The sequence below is a fragment of the Nyctereutes procyonoides genome, unplaced genomic scaffold (assembly GCF_905146905.1).
Source record: "Nyctereutes procyonoides isolate TBG_1078 unplaced genomic scaffold, NYPRO_anot_genome, whole genome shotgun sequence".
NCBI lineage: Eukaryota > Metazoa > Chordata > Mammalia > Carnivora > Canidae > Nyctereutes > Nyctereutes procyonoides.
In genome coordinates this window covers 519,469-540,793 of record NW_026575020.1, presented here as the reverse complement: position 1 = coordinate 540,793, position 21,325 = coordinate 519,469, and the positions used below count along the sequence as shown (strand labels likewise).

Below are 21,325 nucleotides of genomic sequence, written 5' to 3'. Positions count from 1 at the left end.
CCGGGGCGTGGGAGGACCCGCAGGGCCGGGCTCCGCTGCGGGGGTGGGGGGGGGTGAGAGCTCCCCTCGGTCCCGTCGCCGGTCCTCCCAACCTGCAGTCGAGCCCGGGCCCTCCCGGGCGGCGCGGAGGGGCCAACCCCAGCCGGGCAGCCACGCCCCCGCGCCTCGACCGCGCGGGTCCCCAGGCGGGCCGTCACCGGGTCAGAGCGCGGGGTCCCCGCGCCCCCTGCCTCCCTCCCCTACCGAGCCCCGGGCCCTCGAGCTCCCCCACCGAGGGGCGCACGGCCGCGCCCGCCCGCACCTGCGAGGGGGCCACCGAGCCGCGGGCAGGCTGGTCTCCGGGCGGCGCCCCTTTTGTCCTCCCGGCGCGGCGGCCCCGGCCGGGCCCGGCCCGGCTGGGGGGGCCCGCGGGGGGCGGGGGCGGGCCCTGGGCTCACGTGCTCGCCGCTCGGCTCTTAACCCGGCCCGCCGCCCCGCGGGGATGGCCGCGGCCGGAGCGCGCTGAGCCGGGCGCCCGCCCCGCCGCCCCGCCGCCCCGCCGCGCCCCCCGCCCGGCCCGGCCCGCGCCCCCGCCCCCGCCCGCGGCGCCCGCAGCCGCGCCTCCCGCCCGCGCCGCCTCCCGCCCGCGCCGCGCCGCTCGCAGCCGCAGCCCCCGAGCCGGAGGATTATGAGCGAGCCATGAGGCGGCTGCGGCGCTGGGCGTTCGCGGCGCTGCTGCTGCTGCTGCCGCTGCCCCCGCCGGGTGAGTGCCCCCCGCGCCCCCGCCCCCGGCCCCGGCCCCGGCCCGCCGCCCTCCCTGCCCCCGCCCGGGTTTTGCGGCGCTCCGCTGCAGCCACCTTCTCCTGCAGTGCTCGGGGTGACGGCCGGTCCGAGCGGGGGGGGCGGGGAGGGCGCGGGCACCCACCTGTCCCCAGCTGGCCCGCCCCACCGCGGCCAGCCCCCTGCCGCCGGCCCGCCGGCTCTGCAGGTCTCTGCGGGTGGGGGGGGCAGTCGTGACCGGCGGGCGGGACGGAAGCTCCTGGCCCCCTCCCCATCAGGCTCTTCCCTCTGCAGGGGAGCCGATCCCCCCCGGCCCCCCCACCCCAGGGCTGCGAGGGCCACGCCACAGCGGGGGATGAGGTGCGCTCACCCCGTCCCAAGTCTCTTGCCCCTCGGCGGGCATCTGCCTGCAGCTCTGGCCTTGTCTCCCCAGGTCTTGGGACCCGCGGTCCCTTCGGGGCTCTGCGCTGGCGGGTCTCACCCCATTTGGGGCGTCCGGGAGCCCCTGAGGTCACAGAGCCCAGCCGTCTGGTGGGGGAGAGCACCGGGGGAGAGGTCCGAAAGCAGCAGTTGGACACCAGAGTCCGCCAGGAGCCACCAGGGGGCCCGGTGAGTGAGGCTGTGTGGGGAGGCCAGGGGGCTGGAGCAGGCCTGGAGCCCAAGGAAGGCCCCCCCAGGCAGCCAGGGTTTGCGTGCGCCCCGCAAGCTGGCGTCTGCAGCTTCTCCTTCTGTACAATGGGCTGCCTACCGGACAGGTGCTGGAGCCCACTAGTGGGGAGCCCTCGCCTCACTCTAGGCACCCCTCCAATCATCATGGGGGTCCCCTGCCCTCCGTGGATCCTGGAATGCCCAAGATTCAGTCCAGCCTTGGGTCAGCCTTCCACCAGCCCCCACTCCCCTCCTGCCAAAGCAAGTGGTTCTACTTCAGATGTGGCTTGGGGAGGGCAGTAGAGGGCAGGGAGAAGCAGCCAAGAGCCCAGGCAACGGTTTCTCATCACAGCCCCCCTCAGCGAGCTTTCTTGGAACAGCTCAGCGCTTGCTTCTGCCTCAGTTTCCCTCTGTGCACTGATAGGCTTGTCATTCTTCCTGTCCTCACTAAGGGTGGAGCCTCGGAAGGAGGTTGGAGACCCCAAGCTCACCCACAAAGGCCAGCTCCACACCCCCGCCCCGTCCCTTTCAGCTACCAGGCTCCTTCTGCCTCCCAGAGGAAGGTTAGGAATGAAGGAGATTAATTGCAATTAATAATTAATTAATATCATGTGAATAATAATTACCCAGATGGAATATTCATTCAGCACGCCTCGGCTCTCCAGGAGCTGGAAGCTGAAAGTTAGCCAGGCCAACGGGGGCGGCGGAGGGCGGGATGGCGACGGCCTGGCAGAAGGAAACGGGAGATGTAGAGGAGAGACTCAGAGGAGGGGTACAGCCCAGGTCTGGGAAGTTCTGGCAGCTGGGGGTGGTGGGAGGTAAATTGGGCCGGGCAGAGGGAGGAAGGAGGGAAACGGAGGCTAGCATTACAGACATCTGTCAGACTGGCATCTGGCCCTGCCTAATGTACTTGGTTAAAAGCCCTTAGGGGGGGTGGAGGGGTTTGTGAGGGGGGGGTGCAGGGGGCGATAGATACTCGGGAAATGGAATGGAGCAGGAAGGCAGCATGCATAATAGATGGACCATCACTCCAGGCAGGGCGGGGGAAGGAGGGGGTGGTTAATGGTCCTGGGCAGGCAGGCTTGGGTGGGGGTGGGGGTGGAACAAGGGTAAGAGGGAAGGGGTCTGAGGCTGCCTTTGGTGTCTGTCCAGGTTCCTTGGGAGGTGGTAGATGGGCCGTAAGGGTGGTCCAAGGCCAGGGATGAGGTGTCCTGGCTGGGTTTGGTCCTTGGTCCACTTTCTTCCTTAGGGTCACCCCACCCCCGAGAACTGTGCACCCCAAGCCTGTGTTGGCTAGGAGTTAACCGCTCAGCTCAAATGCTGGGATCCCTGGCAGGTGCCTCAGAGGCAGTCCAGATGGAGGATCCGGTGATGCCATGGTGGGGTCAGAGGATGGGGAGGGACGAAGGCATGGGGACGGAGTAGAGATGAAGAATGGAGTACTCCTTCAGCCCAGTCCTTCCTGGAGGGAGAAAGGGGAGGGAGTCGTCTGGACTATGATGGTGCCTGGAACTGTGTGCGGTATGGGGGGTGGGCAGGTGCCCAGGATGGTGTAGCTGGACTTGATGAGTTGGGTATGCAGGCAATAGGGGCGTCTCTTAGAGTGTCATTCTGTGGGGTGAGTGGGTGGCATGTGTGCATGTGTGATGTGTGTGTGAGTGACCAAGTCTGAATATGCCCAACGGGGTGTCTGAGGGGTAAGGGCAGGAGTGAAGGGTTCATGGATCCGAGGGGCAGTGGTCACCTTCAGTGGGGGAGTCTCTAGCATGGAGCCTTCCCAGGGACCTCCCTGCAGCCTCCCCAGGGGACAACTCATAGCCCTGCCTTACCTGTACCTCAGGCTCTCCTGAGACCGGTTTCTCACAACTCTATAAAGCAGGGAACTTTTGCCTGCCCATCTTACAGATGAGCAAGCTGAGGCTCAGAGAGGTTAAGTAACTTGCTCAAAATCCATCAGCAGTGGAATAATCCCCTCCAAGGCTAGGTGCTTCCCACTGCACCATTCTGCCTCCAGGGACTTTCAGTTTTGGCACCGGGGCATCCCCACCCCGCAAGGTGGAAGAAGGTCAAGGGAGTCAAAAAGACATGTCCAAGATACTCCCCCTGACTGGAAGGAGATATTGCAACCCCCTGCCTCCCACCTGGCCTTTCTCCCTGAAGCACTTCTGGTTTTGGACCATCCAGGGCTGATGACGGAGCCTGTGTCCCAATGGGAAGTTCCACACCCTGGTGCTGCTGGGCTCAGTCCAGAATTACTGCATTGGTTTGGGACCTCAGGCTGAACCAGGTGTTGGGTCAGCAGCAAGATCTTTATTTGCTCTGGGTCATGTGGCGAGGCTGGGGGACACTGGCTGGCTGGACTGGGTGGTGGGACCTTGGCTGCTCGCCGGCTTTGGCCTGGGACTGGTCACATCACCTGTCTGAGGCCACGCTTTCTGATCCCTAAAATCAGAATGATGCTAATATTAATTTTGGCCTCATCCACCTCCAGGAGGTGGTGATAAGAAAGGGTTTTGTGTGCTGAGGAATCCTGGCTTTTATGGGAGGGGCGGCGGGGGAGACAGAAGGTGGCCAGAAAGGAATTAGAAGCTAGAGAAATGAGTTTACTGGGCCCTTACTGGGGCAGTGTTATGCCTTTACACGTATTGGTTTATGTAATGCTCATCACAGCTCTAGAGATGGGGCTGTGGTTATTCCCATTTTACAGGTGGGGAGACAGGCACAGAGAGGTGAGATAACAAGCCCAGGTCACACAGCACTTACATAGCAGAGTCAAGACCGACACCCCAGATGGATACTCTGAGCCTGCCTGCCTCTCACTCAGGCTTATAGTGAGTGAGGAGGGCCACAGGGGACCCTCTGCCCTCTCTGCCACTGCTCTCAACTCCTCACCTCTGTCCAGTTTGGAAGTCCTGAGGCCCACAGAGGTGGGGGAGCTTCTGGAAGTGTAGAAGCCCGTGGTCACAGGGAGCTTGAAGCGGAAGGTTGAGACAGAAGAACCAGCAGGGCCACCGTGTACAGTTGGGCTGGTTTTCTTTCTTTCCTTCCTTCCTCCCTCCCTCCCTCCCTCCCTCCCTCCCTCCCTCCCTCCCTCCCTCCCTCCCTCCTTTCTTTCTTTCTTTCTTTCTTTCTTTCTTTCTTTCTTTCTTTCTTTAAGATTTTATTTATTTATTCATGACGGACACAGAGAGAGAGAGAGGCAGAGACACAGGCAGAGGGAGAAGCAGGCTCCATGCAGGGAGCCCAATGTGGAACTCGGATCCCGGGTCTCCAGGATCACACCCTGAAGGCGGCGCTAAACCACTGGGCCACTGGGGCTGCCCGGGGACCCTCTCTCTAGTCCACAGAGAGCTGCTGTGTGGGCACACCTGCCCCCCGGGGGAACTCAGACTCCTTCAGAACCAAGAAAAGTGCAGGATGCGGGGAAGCAAACAATGGGAGTGGAGAGGTTCCAGGCTCCAGGCCTAGGAGACAGGTTTGTCAGAGCCAGCTGGGGGCGGGGGGACCCCAGTCACAGGCTGAGCTCCTATGAAAGTTTTCCAGACCAGGATCTACTGGCAATGCTACTGTCCCCGAAGCCCTCCGAGGGTGTGTGTTTCAGTGTTTGTGTTTTCTTGCTGTAGGCGGCCGATCCGGCAAGGCTCAGTCCCCAGCCCTTACTGGAGGGCGGTCACCAGCAGGAAGCCACAGGGCCTTGTGCCTGGAGCCCTAATACTGCACTAGGGCCACAGCCGTGCTGGTCTGTGCAGCCAAGGTCGCAGCTCTGTCCTGGGATTGGAGGCAGGAGGCGGTTCCTGGGAGGGGACTGGTGGCTAGAGGCCGCCCCGGGACTCACACTGGGCCCCACTTGCTCTGGGAAGGCCAAGGCCATGAACTGAGCCCTGCAGTGAGGTTGGGCAGAGAGATGGTTCACACAGGAGGCTAGGCTTGGGTCTGAAAGGTTTTGGGATGGAGAGGGGGGCAGCCTTGGTGGCTCCTGGTTCTGCTGCCTTCCGAATCCCACCTTCCTCATCCATAAAATGGGGCTAGGAGTCGTCTCTCTTTTGCCAGGCTGCTTGGGGGACCAGAGGTGATGGTGTTGATCAGGTGTCCTCCCTGGGATCTGGCGAGAGGAGATGTTCAACATCTGTGAGGCCTGCCCTCGCTCCTGAGTGTCGGGGCGGGGGTGGGGGGAATGCGGGCAGCTGGCACCAGCATGAGAGGGCTGGTGTCTGAGACAGAAGCCAGGGCATTTGGGGGTTACCTGTCAGGCTCCAGGTGGCGCAAGAGTCTTGAGTCCTCCCCAGCCAGACACTGGCCTGCGAGCTTGGCCTTGCCTGATTTCCCGCTCCTGGCTGCCTAGAGGGACCCAGTTGCCCAGAGTCTGTCCCCTGAGGGACTAATGACCCTCTAAGGAAATGATTCTGTCCTCAAAAATGTAGGTCAAATCCTATGATCAGAAATGTGTTCAACTGCTCCGTCTGGGATTCCCACTGTCCAGCCGATCGGTTGAGCCTCAGCACGTTGTGGGGGACAGCGGCGGTGGGGAGGGGATATCTCGAGGTGGGGCCCTGTGTCTTCTGCCATCACCCAGCCCATGTGGTTCATTGAGTTTCCTCAAAGCCCTGTTCAGCTGGAACATTTACACTTCATTCTTCAATTATTAGTAAAGTGGTTACTTATCCTTGCGATAGTTACACATTAAAAAGGGTTTCCATCTAATCTTCACGGTACCCCATTTTACCGATGGGAAAACAGGCTCGGGCTTCTGCTGCCTTTCCATTCAACACGAGTGTTGAGCTCCTGGGCAGGGGAAAAGACAGGCGTGTCGTGTATTCAGGGGACTAGAGGTCACCCTGTGAAAAGTTGAATCAGTGATCAGAGATGTCCAGAACTGTGTGCTCACAGACCCAAAAGTAGAGGGGGCTACAGCCCTCTGTGGGTTACCTTTGCAGGCAAGGGTGAGGAGGAAAAAAGCCAGGGTGGAGATGGAGGTTCAGGAGCAGGGATTTGGGGTGACAGTTTGAGGGGCACTGCTTAAACACTCAAGTTTTTTGGAGCATCTGAAAACTCTCAAGATCCTCAGACTCCCCCTTCCCAAGACTGGAATTCTGTGGGTCTAGGGTAGAGACCTAGCGTCTGTCTGTATTTGTGACTCTGGAATGTCAATGGGATTTTTGCCTCCTTTCTGCACCCCAAATCTGGTTGAGCCTGACACAGGTCATCAGCCAATGCCTAGGGGGTGGCCGGGCTGGTAACGAGGGGCCTCGGGGAGGGCACAGCCACTGAAGCCAGGTGGCCACAGCTGCCACAGCAGACTTGAACTCCAGCCTCAGGGTGAGATCTGACCCTGCACCTCCCCAACATGGCCCTGGGCCAGTCACCTCCAAGTGTCTCTCCCTGAGCCTTGGCCTGCCATTTGTAAAATGAGCACCAGACGATCCGGGAGGGTTGAGATCAAATGAGCCAGAGCATGTGAGAGCCGGATGGCCATGGAGCAGGAGGCAAGAGCAGGGCACGGGGTCAAGGCTCGGCCGGCCGGTCATCAGCAGCGCTGAGCTGGGCACAGAGGAGGGCAGGCGTATGGCAGGGGACAGGGGCTCCCAGGGGAGGAACTGAGGGATAATGGGGGAGGTCGAGGGCAGGTCAGGGGCAGAAGGCAGACGTAGCAAGGAGAGGTTTGGCTTTGACAGAATTGGTGCCAGAAGCTTGGCCCAGGGGGCTGTCTTAGGAGGTGGGTTTGCTTGGTCTTTCTCTTCCTGCAGACAGGGGTTGTCCCAGGTAGCCCCTGCCCAGCTCTCCAATTTCCCTCCTCTTCCTCCAGCACCTTGCTGGCTCCCCCAGCCCTCCCGGGGCCTGCTTCCCGTTGGCCCCAGCACCCCCGCCCCCCCCCATCCCAGCAGCTCCCCTTGCTCTTATCTGGCCTGCGCCCTGTGTCCTGCTGGGGGAGGGGCAGCCCAGCCCAGGTGAGGCCCTACCAGGTGGGACAGAATGAGGCTGCAGGAGATGGGGGGCATGAAAAGAACCTAGCATCTGCTCTTCCAACAGTCTGGGCTTTCCGCAGAGTGGGGTCAGCTTGGTCTGCACAGAGATGGGGAGGTGAGCCTGCTGGCTTCCTGAGTGGTGGAGAGTCTGCTAGCACCAGGGCCCACGCTGCCAGAATTCTCCTGGCCTAGGACGAACCCCAGCCACACAAAGCCAGCTTCACAGCCTTGCATCTGGGCTCATCGTACCATTTTCAGTGGAAAATATCTGAGGCTCAGAGAGGCTGCTTCATCATCCCTGAAGCTACACAGGGCAAGGGGTCTGGACAGGCTGCCCCTCTGGGGGGCCAGTCGGGGCAGAGATAGGGGCTTATCAGTGGGGGTGCAGAAAGAACAAGCGCATACAGACTCGAGGGCAGGGGAAGGCAGAGGTAGTCCAGGCAGGGGTGGGTAGGGAAGGCAGAGATAGATTGAGCCTAGGAGAGGGGCAGGAGGGTGGGCATGGTCCAAGCCAGGGCATGGGGTGGGAAGGGTACCGGTGGTCCAGGCCCGGGCAGGGAAGCAAGCAGAGAGGGTCCGGGGCAGGAAGAGGAAAGCAGAGACTCCTCAGCCTTGACTTTCTATTTCAAGTCTGATCGACACTCTAGGGGCTTAGGGTGGAGCTTGGAGCTCAGTGAGCCTGGGACTGGCGAGTCAGTGTCCTTGGGGCTCAGCGGCTGCCTTCCCGGGCGCTGGCCCTTCACCCCACCTCACCCCCTCTCCTAGGGCCTCTTGAAGACACTGGGCCATTTCCATCTTACTTCACCTTCCAGGTGAGGAAGCCATGGAAGCTGATTCTGTGGACTTGAATCCCAGCCCCACCACTTAGCTGTGTGACTTTGGGCTAGTGTGTTAGCCTCTCTGTCCTTGGGTCTCCTCATCCGTCGGATGAGGAAAGCAGTGGCATCTATCCCACTGGCTAGTTGTGAAGAGCAAAGATGATAATACTTGTATTTAGAACAGTGCCCGGCACATAATAAGCACTCGGTAAAAATGAGAAATCTAGGTGGTTGGTAAGGAAGCCAACTAGCACCAGGCTATGAGATTTTGTGACCTTGGGGTTCCCTTCCATCCTGCAGCCTAGAAGAAAGGTGGCAAACAAAAGCCCCACACCTGCATGGCCGAGTGGTGGGCCCCTCGCTGGGGGTGGGGGTGGTGTCTGGGTTTCAGTCTTCTTAAATGGATACGGATGTGAGGAAGGCTCTAGTCCCTCTCAGGCCCTCGCCGTGCTGCTGGTGTTCGGTGAGGCCTGAGCTTGGAGTGGGCTCGGGAGAGCCCCGAAGGCCCGCTCATCCCCTTAGCGCAGACCCTCCAGCCCTTTGTTCTGTCCAGGTCCCTGTTCCTCCAGGCACCGCAGCTCCAGGCCTGGAGTCCCCACTCCCCACAGACGCTGGGTAGGGCAGCCATCTTGCTCAGGCCGGTACGTTGCCATGACAACCTGGAGCCTCCCAGCCCCACTGCGAAGGCCCCTCTGAAAAATTTATCAGGAAAACTTCCGTGTTTAAAAATTAACCACGGGATTGAAATATTAAAGATGAGCTGCTTTGGGCAAGGCGGAGGGCAATGGACTTGGGGGTAGAGGAGCCAAGTTCTTTCCTCCCGACAGGATGGCCTCTGCCCATCACCCCGGCTTCCCATTCTAACAACCCCTGCTACCCTGCCTGCAGAGCGCGAGGCCTCCTCCATAAATCCAGACCGGACCCAGATGCAGGAAAGAAGGGGCCTGCTTTACCAGGCCCCGGGGGTCACACTGCACCCCATCTCCCGTTTGCCCCCTTCCCAAGGTACTTCCTGGGGGGGGGGGGCTCGCTTTACACCCCCTGAGGCCAGGAGTGGTCCTGCCAACAGCAGGGAGGGCCTGGCATGAAGCAGCGGGTAGGCCGAGATGCCTTCCGTCTCTGCGGCTCAGGGAGACCGGCCCCAGGAGGTGCCTACACCAGAGAGGGTGGGCTGTGCCCAGGGCTGTGTATTCCTGCCCCTGCCCCCAGGGAAGGAACAGGGTCCCAGAGAAAGATGAACTCTTGCCCCCAAATCAGTATTACCCCCCAGCTCCCGGGCCAGGCCATCCTTTCCCCAGCACTACTCCTTGTTCCGGGGTCCCCACGTTGACTCACTTCTGTCCTCCCCCCACTGCCAGCCTGTCCACCTGGCCCAAGTGAGTTTCGTCATCCCAGCCTTCAACTCAAACTTTACTCTGGATCTGGAGCTGAACCAGTGAGTACGGCCTTGGGCCTGGAAGGAAGGGCAGCAGGCAGGTGGGCGAGGTGGGGGCGGGCGGGGGGGAGATGGGAGCAGGACCGGCTCATGGGACCTGGATGTGAATTGGGGTGGGACCCAAGTGGGACCCACAGCCCCAGCAGTGACCCTGTCCTTCCTCCTGCCCCCTCTGTCTGTCTCAGTCACCTCCTCTCCTCGCAATATGTGGAGCGCCATTTTAGCCGGGAGGGGACAACCGAGCACAGCAGCGTGAGTGCCTTTGAAAGGGGACAGGGAAGTGGAATGAAGGGACAGGGGGTCAGTGGAGATGGGGTCCAAGGTGTTCTCTATATTTGGCTGGGCCCTGCCCCTTGGGACCCTCCATCTCTGCCCACCATGGAGGCTCCAAGGGTCAGAGTCAGAATTGGAGCGACGTATTGAACAACATGGAGCCTGGGCTCCCTTCACCCGGTGCCCAAGGTCTGACTCTGCTGGTCTCTCTGCCTGACACGGAGGCTTTCAAGGACCCTCCCTGCTCCATGCCCAGACTTTTCTAGGAGGCAGCACTTGGGGAAATGTCCTTACTCAGCACCAAGGCCCTGGGAATTCCTGGCTGCCTGGGACATCAGGGTCCCAGGCCCAGAGGCCCAGGGGCCTAAGCAAAGATGAATGAATGTCTATAAATAGCCTCCCCCCCCCCAAACAACCAGCCAGTTCAGTAACTGGAGCACAAGTAATTCTGCAGGAGCAGGGAGGGGGGTGCTTGTCCCCTCTGACCCGAGAGCCCCGGCCAAGAGGACACGTGCTGCTCACACTTCCTCAGCCACAGACCATGTCCAGAGGTGGTCCATGGAGGCAGTGGTGTCTGTGAACACACTGTGTGTGCAGGTGTGTGTGTGCTGGGGGTGAGTCCACAGCTTTCATCTGATTAAGTAAGCTCATCTATGGTAAGTTCTTAGAACAGTGCCTGGCACACGAGTGCCAGTCCTTCTCCAAGGAACCTGTGAACCATGTACTAGCCCCACCAAATGGTCAAGAACCACTGGTGTAGCCCAACTTCCTCATCTTACAGATGAGGTGAAGGAGGCCCGGAGAGGACCAGGCACTTGCCCAGAGTAGAACCAGGCTCCAGATCCCCAGGTGTAGCCAGGGACGAGGGCCACCTGTGCCCTGAGCAGCTGCAGTGGCCCTCACCCCTCCTGGTGCTTTCAGGCCAGGGCAGGGGGTATGTTCGCTGATGTTCTGCTGCTCTTCCAGGGGGCCGGGGACCACTGCTACTACCAGGGGAAGCTCCGGGGGAACCCCCACTCCTTTGCTGCCCTCTCCACCTGCCAGGGGCTGCAGTGAGTAGGGGGGAGAGGTTGGGGGGAGAGCCTTTGGCCCTGGCCGGCGTGGGGGATACATGGTGGAGAGCTGTGCCTCTCTTTCTGCAGTGGGGTTTTCTCCGATGGCAACTTCACCTACATCGTGGAGCCCCGTGAGATGGCCAGGCCGCAGGAGCCTCCCCAGGTGAGCCCCCCCCAGGCTCCTCTGACAGCCCTCCTACGCTGCCCATCCTCGTGGCTTGTGGCTGCCTCCTCCCTTCGTAACCTCAGCCTTCCTGCCCTCCTCAATCACCTGAGCTCTAGTTCCCTCCCCATGTGCCTTCAGCTCCAATGTCCCCTCTGGCCCCCAAGTAACCTCCCATTGGGCTCCAGTGTCCTTTGCCCCTGTCTCTCAGGGCGCCCCCAGGTCTTGACCCCGGAATCTGAGCATCTGGGAGATCAGATCCGACATGGGAGCTCTGGCCAGTTCTGGGTCACCTTGGGGTGGGGTGGGGGGGAGGGCTGGAGCTGTCCCTCATCTGGGCTCCGAGCAGACATGGTCAACCCCCCAAGAACTGATTCCCCCTCATTTCAGGGACCCCTCCCCCACCTCATTTACCGGACCCCTCTCCTCCCAGCCCCCCTCGGATGCAGGGAACCAGGTAAGGGAGGGAAAATGGGGCTGGGGAGGGGGCCGGCTGTGCCCCCCTCACCTGCCCCCTCCCCCCAGGCTGCCTATTTGCTGCCCCTGCTCATACTGCTCCCATGAACCGGCCGAGGCTGAGAAGGAAAAGGCAGGTACGGGGGCCCGCACAGACCTCGGGCTGCAGAGACCTCAGGCTGTGGTCCAGAGCAGAAGGACACCCCATCCACGATGGGGGCAAAGGAGGGCTCAGACTGGTGTGGCTGGGGGCCAGGGTACCGTGCCTGAGAGGAAGCCCCCACCTCATTTCCTATTGCCTGTATCAACACCCACCCGAATTATGGACAAACTGAGGCTGCCTGCCCTTGTACCAAGGCTGGGGAGGGAGGGGACCCCCACCAGTGGGGGATCAGCCTCATCCCCGACTGGAGCTCAGCACCCCCGAGTCTGCCCATGGCTTGGCCCCAATGCCAGGCATGGAGGGGACCGATTCCAAGTGCCCACCCACCGCCCAGGTCCGCCGGGGCCACCCTACCGTGCACAGTGAGACCAAGTATGTGGAGCTGATCGTGGTCAATGACCACCAGCTGGTAAGTTCCCAGCCTGGGGGCAACGCCGGGAGGGGGCCCCTGCCGAAGCAGACCTGGAGGCTGGCCCCCCGCCCACTCTCTTTCCTCCCAGTTTGAGCAAATGCGCCAGTCGGTGGTCCTCACCAGCAACTTTGCCAAGTCGGTTGTGAACCTGGCAGATGTGGTGAGCCATCTCCCTTCCCTTCCCTCTCCTCCTCCGCCCCTACTCCGTTGCACACATGCTTGGGGTGAGCTCCGGAGGGTCCCCTCAGCCTCTGATCCCCACTTTCTCGAGAGACAGGCTGAGGCCCTCCTCCAGCCAGCCCTGTGCCCCCGCCCTCTCCTGCCCTCCAGCCCCACCCTCATGTTCTTCCCTCTGGGCTCAGATGTACAAGGAGCAGCTCAATACCCGCATCGTGTTGGTTGCCATGGAAACATGGGCAGATGGGGACAAGATCCAGGTGCAGGATGACCTCCTGGAGACCCTAGCCCGGCTCATGGTCTATCGGCGGGAGGGCCTGCCTGAGCCCAGTGATGCCACCCATCTCTTCTCGTGAGTCCGCCACCCCACACATCCTGCCAGCCTCTGCTGATTGCTGCGATGCACAGGGTTGCTGAACACCTGCTTTGTGCCAGGTGCTCTTGTAGAGTCTGGGGACTGGACTCTTCTTGCCCCACCACCCAGACACTCGCAGCAGGCTGGGCATCTTTCCCTGTGTCTTAGGCTGACGCCCCTTTTTCTGGTCCCTAGTGATCTTCTACTGCCTATCATCTCCCCTCTTGTCCCCTCTTCTCCTTTCAAACTATCCCAGCATCCCTTCCTCAGGGACTCAGGGCTCTGATAGAAGGGAAAAAATCTGGCTCCCCTCCCCAGGGAAGGGCTATAGTGTGGGAGGCTCCCCAGTCTCCCCCTCACAGCTTCCGGAAGCCACCACAGGCAAGGCAGTTGGGATCTCCTGACACCCCCCTCCCTTCCAGGGGCAGGACCTTCCAGAGCAGCAGTAGCGGGGCTGCCTATGTGGGGGGCATCTGCTCCCTGTCCAGGGGTGGTGGCGTAAATGAGGTGAGCGGTGTGGGGCATGGCTGTGGTGGGGGTTAAAGGAAGAAGGGGTGCTTGCTGTGAAGGGCATGAGCCCTGTGCCTTTGGAGGGATGTAGACATCTTTGTCCCCCATCTTCCTCACCCCCAGTACGATAACATGGGCGCCATGGCAGTGACCCTGGCCCAGACGCTGGGGCAAAACCTGGGCATGATGTGGAATAAACACCGGAGCTCAGCAGGTATCAAAGAAAACCCCCCACGTGGCCCCACAACCAGCCCAGATCCACTCCCAGCAGCCCTAGAAATGGAAAGGGTGTCCATGGGAGGGGGTCAGTCCTCCACCCTCCCTTATATCCACCTGGCTCACCTCTCAGGGGACTGCAAATGTCCGGACAACTGGCTGGGCTGCATCATGGAAGACACCGGGTGAGTTCTTGGGGACCAACTGAGGAGGGTCTTGGGCGAGGGAGAACTACAGGGAGTGCTGGGTGGCAGTCTGGATCCAGTGGCCTCAAGAGGCCCGGCTATTGGACCCACCTAGGATTTCAAAAAGCCCAGTGTTCCACGGACACTGCCCAGGGAGACCCACGTTCTCTGGCCCGACGCAAAAACTGCCAGACTGTAGTGTGCGCAGTCGCCACTAGGAGCCGCCAAAGCCTCATTTGGAGGCACCCTCCCTCCTTGGCTCTCCAAGCCACGCCTGGAGTCCCGAGGTTTGGGGAAGGGGACGCGAGCCACGCCCCCTGCCCGTCCCCGCTTGATGGGCAGGCGGGAGGAGGATCGGGCCGCCTCCCAGCTCCTAAGTCCTCAGCCTCCTCGAGATGTGACCGCGTCTCCCAGTGCACCCCATCCCCAATCTTGAGAAGGAGCGAGAGTGGGCGGGGGGGGCCGCGGGGGGACTCAGCGGCTTCGTGCCCTTACCCTGCCCAGGTTCTACCTGCCCCGCAAGTTCTCGCGCTGCAGCATCGACGAGTACAACCAGTTTCTGCAGGAGGGCGGCGGGAGCTGCCTCTTCAACAAGCCCCTCAAGGTACCAGCCCCAGGCGGGGACGTGTGGGAGCGAGGCTTGGGCAGGGCCCCGGCCAGACTCCCGACACCCCTTCCCGGTGCAGCTCCTGGACCCGCCAGAGTGCGGGAACGGCTTCGTGGAGGCGGGGGAAGAGTGCGACTGTGGGTCGGTGCAGGTGAGAGGCTGGTGCGGGCGCCAGGTGCGGGGCGGGGGCGCGCGCCCGGAAAGGCCTGGGTGGGGCAGGTCAGGGCTCGCCCACCCGGCCCGCCGTGTCCCCGCGTCCCTCAGGAGTGCAGCCGCGCGGGTGGGAACTGCTGCAAGAAGTGCACCCTGACTCACGACGCCATGTGCAGCGACGGGCTCTGCTGTCGCCGCTGCAAGGTGAGGGGCACCTCCCGCCGGGGCGGGAGGGAGGAGGCGGGAGGAGGCCCGAGGCTGGGGACCTCGGGGTAAAGGGCGGGACTTGGGGAGGAGGAGCCGCTGGAGGCGGGGCAAGTGCAGGGGCGGGACTTGGCGCGAAGAAAGCGCCAATGGGGATGGGGAAGGGCGGGGCGTGCGCGTCCGTGGGCCCGTTGAAGAGGGGGGCGGGGTACCTGCCCAGGGGCGGTGGGGGGCGGAACCGTGAGCCGGCCCGGGGGCGGGGCTGACTGGGCTGGGCGGGGGCGGGGCGGGGCGGGGCGGGGCCTCGGGGAAGGCGGGCGCGGAGTCCGCCGTTCTGGCCTCCGCCGAAAAATGCATCCCTTTCCCAGTACGAGCCGCGGGGCGTGTCCTGTCGAGAGGCCGTGAACGAGTGTGACATCGCGGAGACCTGCACGGGGGACTCGAGCCAGGTCGGTCCAGCCCTGCCGCCTTGAGGGTCCCCGGGCGAGGCAACCCCTGTCCTTCTCGGTTTGGCGCCGCCGGGGCCTCGGTTCTCTGCACCCCTCCGCTCCCCTGCTGGCGTGGCCCCGGCTGGACAGCCTACTCCCCCGCCTGAGAAACGGGTTCTTCATGCGTCCTGGTTTTGCTCCTTCCGTCATTAAGTCAGTATAGTGTGGCTGGGGTTCCGAGGGCCTGGCACGGTATTGGTGTGTGCTCGGGATCAGAGTGTATAATAGTATAGTTAACATCTCTTAAGTCCTTACTACATGCCAGGTATTTAGTTCCCGTAAGTTCTCCTAGCCCTGTGATGTAGTTACAGGAAACAGGGAGACAGGAGAGCCTATGGGACTTGCCAATCTGCGTGGTCTGAATTCGGAGCCAGGTCTCTTGTCCTTGCCTTGGAAGAGCCCTGTACTATGAGCCCCAGGAGGGGGGCGTTTGGCACCCTTCATTCGTCAACTCCCAGTCTTGGGGGCTCCTGTGCTCAGTCCAGCCCCTCTGTCCACAGTGCCCCCCTAACCTGCACAAGCTGGATGGTTACTACTGTGATCACGAACAGGTATGATGGGTGGGGACCCCTACCCCTGGGTGGGGGCCCCTCTCCCTTGGGCCCTCTGGCTCAATACAGTCTTTTGTCTTCTGTCCATTCGGACTACTCAGGTCTCAGTCCCTTGTCTCCTGTTTGTTCCTTAGGGCCGCTGCTACGGAGGTCGCTGCAAAACCCGGGACCGGCAGTGCCAAGCCCTTTGGGGCCATGGTGAGTCTTTGGCTCGGAATGGGAGAGGAGACTCTGGAAGACCCAGAGTCAAGAGGCTGGGGAGGGGGATGTTCTGGCTAACTATACCTTCTACCAAGTGTGTGGGTCTCCAGGATCTCAGAGACCCAGTTGGACTGGCGGTCAGGCCAGAGTGTTGGAGGCAGAGGGCTGAGGTCCTAGGGCTGGTTCTGGGGTGGGTGGGTGACACCTGGCATCATCTCTTTACAGCCGCTGCTGATCGCTTCTGCTATGAGAAGCTGAACGTGGAGGGGACGGAGCGTGGGAACTGTGGGCGCAAGGGGTCAGGCTGGGTCCAGTGCAATAAACAGTGAGTTACCAAGGTTCCTGATTGGTCTCCCCGGCTTGCAGGGCCGGGGGTAGGGGAGGTGGTTCAGAGTTGGGACAGCAGGTCCTAGGATGAGCCTATGAGTCCCAGTGGAGAATATGTGAAAAATCAAGTGGTGGGGAAGAGGGCAGATTTGAGTTCAGTAGTAGTAACAGCAGTTGAGTTGGAGGTCAGACTTGGAGCTCACTGTCTCCACACTGCCCCAACAGGGATGTGCTCTGTGGCTTCCTCCTCTGCGTCAACATCTCCGGAGCTCCTCGGCTGGGGGACCTAGGGGGAGACATCAACAGTGTTACCTTCTACCACCAGGGCAAGGAGCTGGACTGCAGGTCTGGGGCGGGACCGTGTCTGGGGAAGGGCAGGTCGCAGCCGTGATGGGGGTGGGAGGGCAAGGGTCGAGGCTGGCTCTGCCTGTTCCCCAGGGGTGGCCATGTACAGCTGGCCGATGGCTCCGACCTAAGTTACGTGGAGGATGGCACTGCCTGCGGGCCCAACATGTTGTGCCTGGACCATCGGTGCCTGCCAGCCTCTGCCTTCAACTTCAGCACCTGCCCGGGCAGCGGGGAGCGCCGGATCTGCTCCCACCACGGGGTGGGTGCCCGGAGGCCAGGGATGGTGGAAGGGGCTCCTGAGAGGGGCAGGACCCCCACTCACCTCTCCTGGCCGCGCCCTTACCTCTCTAGGTCTGCAGCAATGAAGGGAAGTGCATCTGTCAGCCAGACTGGACAGGCAAAGACTGCAGCATTCACAACCCCCTGCCCACGTCTCCACCCACGGGGGAGACAGAGAGATATAAGGGTGAGGCTGGAGCTGGCCAGGGTCGGGGTCTGTCTCTCCCCTTCTGCATACCTGTCCTTGCCAACCGAGCCCCGTCCTTCTCCCCAGGTCCCAGCGGCACCAACATCATCATCGGCTCCATCGCGGGGGCTGTCCTGGTCGCAGCCATTGTCCTGGGCGGCACAGGCTGGGGATTTAAGTAAGAGACATACACGTGACCCCCCACCATTCCCCAGCGTTCTGGGGGCACACCCGAACCCCATACTTCCCTGAGAAGTTAGCTAAGCCAGAGCTTGCACGTCACAGTGTGGGCCAGCCGCAGGGTCTCGTTTTGCTCACATTTCCAAGAGATTAAAAAACAAAAACAAACCAAAAAACCCAAAAGATAACCAGTTAACAGTCCTGGTTCCCAGCTTTTCTTGCAAAAGGAGAGTGGGCCTCTGTGCATCCTGGCACTGAGATGGGGCGGAGCCAAGCAGGAACAGGAGCTACCTGAAACTGGCTGTGTCCTCTGTCCCTAGGCTCCAGGTGTTCCCTAGACCCCCCCATCCCTCGGTGTTCTGTGGGCACCTGGGGCTGGGGCCCTTGAGCTGGTCTAATTCTTCCATGGTGCAGAGGAGGGACCTGAGTCCCAGGGTCACTTGGGGAGTTAGTTGCAGAGTCAGGACTCAAACCCAGGTAGGGCCTAGGTCCTCCCTAGGCCGCTCATTAGTGACCAGGTCCTGGGGACGCTGGCCCATCTCTTGGGGAAGGGGTCTCATGGGAGCCAGGAAGGCCCTCCCTGAGAGAAGGGCAAGGTCACAAATGGCTCCTTTTCCTTTGTCTCTCTGCCCTCCTCTCCTTGCTCCTGAAGAAACATCCGCCGCGGAAGGTACGACCCGACCCAGCAGGGGGCAGTGTGACGCCGGCCACGTCATCCCTCCTGCTGTCCCTGTCTCCTCCATCTCATTCGTCACCTCACATTCTGTTGATCGGGAGCTGGGGGCTGATTCCTCCACCCCTGCTGTCACTGCTGTCACTACAGGGGTGGGAGAGCCCCACTCCGGGAAGAAAGTCCTCAGCCCTCGCCCCTTCCTCCTGCCCACCCGCTGTCCCAGGCCTTGGTCCCTGTACTCCCACCCTTCCTACGGCCAGACCATCCTGGCCAGGTGGGGCCTTGGAACTGTGTCCCCCGCAGCCCCCTGCTCCCGGGAGGGGAGCCTACCTCTGTGTCCCATCTGTTTTGTCTTCCATGTCACCGCTGTCTGAACTTCCCACCAGATCCCCTCCCTGGCCAGCCTGTGACTTGCCGCCTCTAGGGCCCAGCACTGACCTCCCAGGGCCCGGCTCAGGGGCTCTCCCTCTGGGCCCTGCCTCACGTCCTCCCCTGACGCCCCCTCTCCGTTCCAGGTCCGGAGGGGCCTAAGTGCCACCCCCTCCCTCCGAGCCTGGCGCCCACCGTCTCTCCGCCCTGCACCACGAGGCTGCCCCTGCCCAGCCACGGAGGGAGGCACCGTGCAAATGTCTTCCGGGCCCAAGGGCCCAAGCCTTTCAGCTCCTGGCCCCACGGGAGGGGGTGGGGGTGGGGGTGGGGCCGTGGCCCTGGCCTTCCCACCGCCAGGGTGGACCAGGCCTGGGGCATTTCTCTCATGGTCCCCCACCCCACCTCATGCGGCTTTGGCCTCTCACACCAACTCTCCCTGTGTGAATGTAGCTTCCATCATCACAGACTGCCACAGCTCGGGGGAGGGGGGTGGCGAGGGGACCCCCCCCCCCCCAGTGGCCATGGCCTGGGACGGCCCCTCCTCAAAACCAGGCAGCTGGGACCAGGGTTTTAGCTCTCTGGGACTTAGGGGGAGGGGACTGACATCTACCTTTTTTTTTTTTTTTTTTTTTACTGAATCTTAACTGATGAATGTAACTTTGGGGGTGCTGGGGCGAGGGAATTTGTGGGGATATTTTGACATTTGTGGGAGGGATCAGAGGAACCGAGGCATGGCCCTCCCCCCGGGGCCCTCCCCTGGGAAGATACACCTGGAATCCTCTCATTGAACGGAGCCCTCCCCAAGCCAGGCAGGGGTAGGGCACACTTGTGTGCGCCTCGGCCAGCCCTGCTGAGCTTGGAGGGAAGAATGAATGCTGATTCAAACCAAAGCTGCCTGTTCTGTGCCCAAGGCCTAGGTTATGGGTACGACGACCACATGTCCCAGATTGTCTTCAATTTCAAAATGACCATCCTGCTGTCCCTGCCAGGATGTATGTATTTGGGAGAAAATCCAGTCCCTGAAATAAAATGACAGCTCCCCCCTTTCAAGAAGGGTGATTCTGGGGCTGACTCAGGGTTTAGCTGCCCCCCTAGCATGGCCTAGAGGTCCCAGGCTGGGCCATCTTCCCAGGGAGGACTCTCCCAAGCAGGAAAGGCCAGGGAGGGCCCAGTGACTGGAGGGTTAGGGGTTTTGCCTGTGATGTACCAAGAGGAGGTAAAAAAAAAAAAAAAAAAAAAAAAAAAGGCAGGTCTCATATGATCCTCAGCTTCTAGGAAAGTCCTCAAGGCCCTGTCAGACCAATTTGACTCCTTACCCTCACGCCAGGGCTGAGTAGTAAGTTTACAGTTGTTCTCCCCATTACGTCCTCTGATCCCCACTGCAGCTGAGCCTGACAGACAGGCTGAGGCGGGCGGGATTCCTCATTCCTGCCTGTGGCCTTCCCTCATGACCCATGGGACCCATGGGACGGCGGAACCTTGGTTCAACTACTACAAACCAGCCGGCAAGGGCAAGATGGGGGTTAAGCTACCTTATGGATGAAAGCCACAAATGAGCAGAGCCCCTCACCCCAGAAATACCCCACCCAGACTCAGCAGGGATTTCTGGACACCCCAGGGCCTTTGAGCTGCCTGTTCAGTCCCTCTGTTTCTGGGGCATCTTTAAGGAGGAAATGGCTCCCTGTTTATCTGCACCACCCCTCAGGGCAAACTGGGGACTGAGACCCTTTGACACCCCTTTGGGAGGCCGGATGCGGCTACAGTGGGATCCTCAATACTGAGCTGGCACTGCCCAAGAGAAGGGGGTGAGTGGGACACCCCCTGGCCAGTCCTGCTCCGCCAGCCCCATGAACTGGAGCAGGGGCAGGAGGGAAAGGGCTGGGTTTGGAACTGCTGCCGAGGTACCGTAAGGCATTCTCTGGTGGCACACGCGTACACGCAGCTGGTAATGCATCTGGCACAAGCATTTGGATCCACATCTCTGCACAAGTGTGAATACCTCTGCACATGCAGACAGGCCTGTGTGTGCGCACACGTGGGGTTGGGCGTGGGGTGTGGAGGACTCAAGACTTCCTGTGACCAGTCCACCTGGCTCCCAGCTGTCTGCATCCTCCCGGCCCACCCTGGCAACACCCAGGGAGGAGTGGAGGCTGCATTGGCCCCGGCCTGGAAATGGCTCCATACGGCATCTTGTAAATACGTCATCTGGGGCTCGGGGTGGGGAGGCAGGGACAGGAGCATCAATTAAAGATCATGTACTGGGGCTTCCGTGGAGCTCACACCAACCTGTGTCTCTCCTTTCTATAAATGACTGCACTGTGACTTGGGCCCTTCCTTGTCTTCCTTGGCCCTGGAGGGAGCATGATGACTGGGGCACTGGAGGTGGGAAGTGAGCACCCAGGACTGGGCGCTGGGAGACTGGGACGAAGGAATGTAGCTTTCCATTCCCGGCCAGGAAATAGGCGCTGATGGGTGGAGGGCCAGCCTTTCCGCTTCCTCGGCTCTCCCAGCAAAGATAACTGCCTCCCTCTGGCTTTGGCAAAGCAGAAGGGGAGGTGAATAGGAAGCATCTTACTCAAAGGCAGGAGCCCCAACTTCCCTTTTATGGTTACAGCCGGAGAAGCCTCTCCTGGTCTCCCAAGAGATTCCAGAAAGCTGGATAAAACCACTAATCTGGTCCCAGGGCACCTGCTCTTTGGCCTGCAAAGAATCTGCTGTTTCTCACTTCTGCTCACTCCCACCATGCCTGGGGCAGGAAGGGGCTGAGCTCCGCCAAGGCTCAGAGCCCCTCTCATTCTTCCCATCTTCCCCTTCAGAGGCTTTGGGGCCGGAGGTACTTGACTCTGGAAGCCCGACTTGTTCCCTTGTTCGGGGCGGGGGCAGATAAGATGAGAGCTGGGGCAGAGAACGAAAGCAAGGTGATTTGGAGTACAGATAATGTGAGCAAGAAATAGCAGCGGTCAAGGGCCCAGAGAGAAGGAGCAGCTGGAAGCTCCAGATTCCCAGAGGGGAGGGGCTCCCAGGACCACCGCGGCTCTCATGCAGGGAGAGTAGGACTCAGGGCTGTACCAGCCTAGGTTCCTGGTCCCTGCCCTGTTCTGACATCTGAGTCTCCCGACATATTGGGAATATCTACCTCCTGCCTCCCCAACCTGGCAGCCCAGGATCCT

General features: G+C 61.1%; 1 protein-coding gene across 4 annotated transcripts; it reads left to right on the top strand.

Moving 5' to 3' along the window:
* Window positions 1-631: 631 nt before the first annotated feature.
* ADAM11 (ADAM metallopeptidase domain 11) lies at window positions 632-20,441 on the top strand. 4 transcript variants are annotated; one of them, XM_055333833.1, is made up of 27 exons: window positions 632-742; window positions 1,193-1,368; window positions 9,547-9,623; window positions 9,809-9,875; window positions 10,863-10,948; window positions 11,039-11,114; window positions 11,505-11,571; window positions 11,640-11,707; window positions 12,068-12,142; window positions 12,234-12,305; window positions 12,508-12,674; window positions 13,100-13,184; window positions 13,311-13,401; window positions 13,537-13,588; window positions 14,093-14,192; window positions 14,275-14,346; window positions 14,460-14,552; window positions 14,921-15,001; window positions 15,541-15,591; window positions 15,726-15,789; window positions 16,018-16,117; window positions 16,345-16,464; window positions 16,558-16,726; window positions 16,819-16,933; window positions 17,021-17,111; window positions 17,766-17,783; window positions 18,302-20,441. In XM_055333833.1, the coding sequence occupies exons 1-27, from the start codon at window positions 679-681 to the stop codon at window positions 18,315-18,317; spliced, it is 2,313 nt and encodes a 770-aa protein (XP_055189808.1). In that variant the 5' UTR covers window positions 632-678; the 3' UTR covers window positions 18,318-20,441. The 4 variants fall into 4 exon arrangements, with proteins under 4 accessions (XP_055189808.1, XP_055189801.1, XP_055189816.1 ...); XM_055333826.1 differs by having other exon boundaries at window positions 17,766-20,441; XM_055333841.1 differs by lacking the exon at window positions 632-742 and having other exon boundaries at window positions 1,317-1,368; window positions 11,548-11,571; window positions 11,640-11,703; window positions 17,766-20,441.
* The last annotated feature ends 884 nt before the right edge of the window (window positions 20,442-21,325 follow it).

Coding starts and splice junctions, on each gene's coding strand:
- ADAM11 (XM_055333826.1), top strand. CDS start 679: ATGAGGCGGCTGCGGCGCTGGGCGTTCGCGGCGCTGCTGCTGCTGCTG. Junction 11,708..12,067: donor GGCTGAGAAGGAAAAGGCAG/GTACGGGGGCCC, acceptor CCCACCGCCCAG/GTCCGCCGGGGCCACCCTAC. Junction 13,589..14,092: donor TGCATCATGGAAGACACCGG/GTGAGTTCTTGG, acceptor TACCCTGCCCAG/GTTCTACCTGCCCCGCAAGT.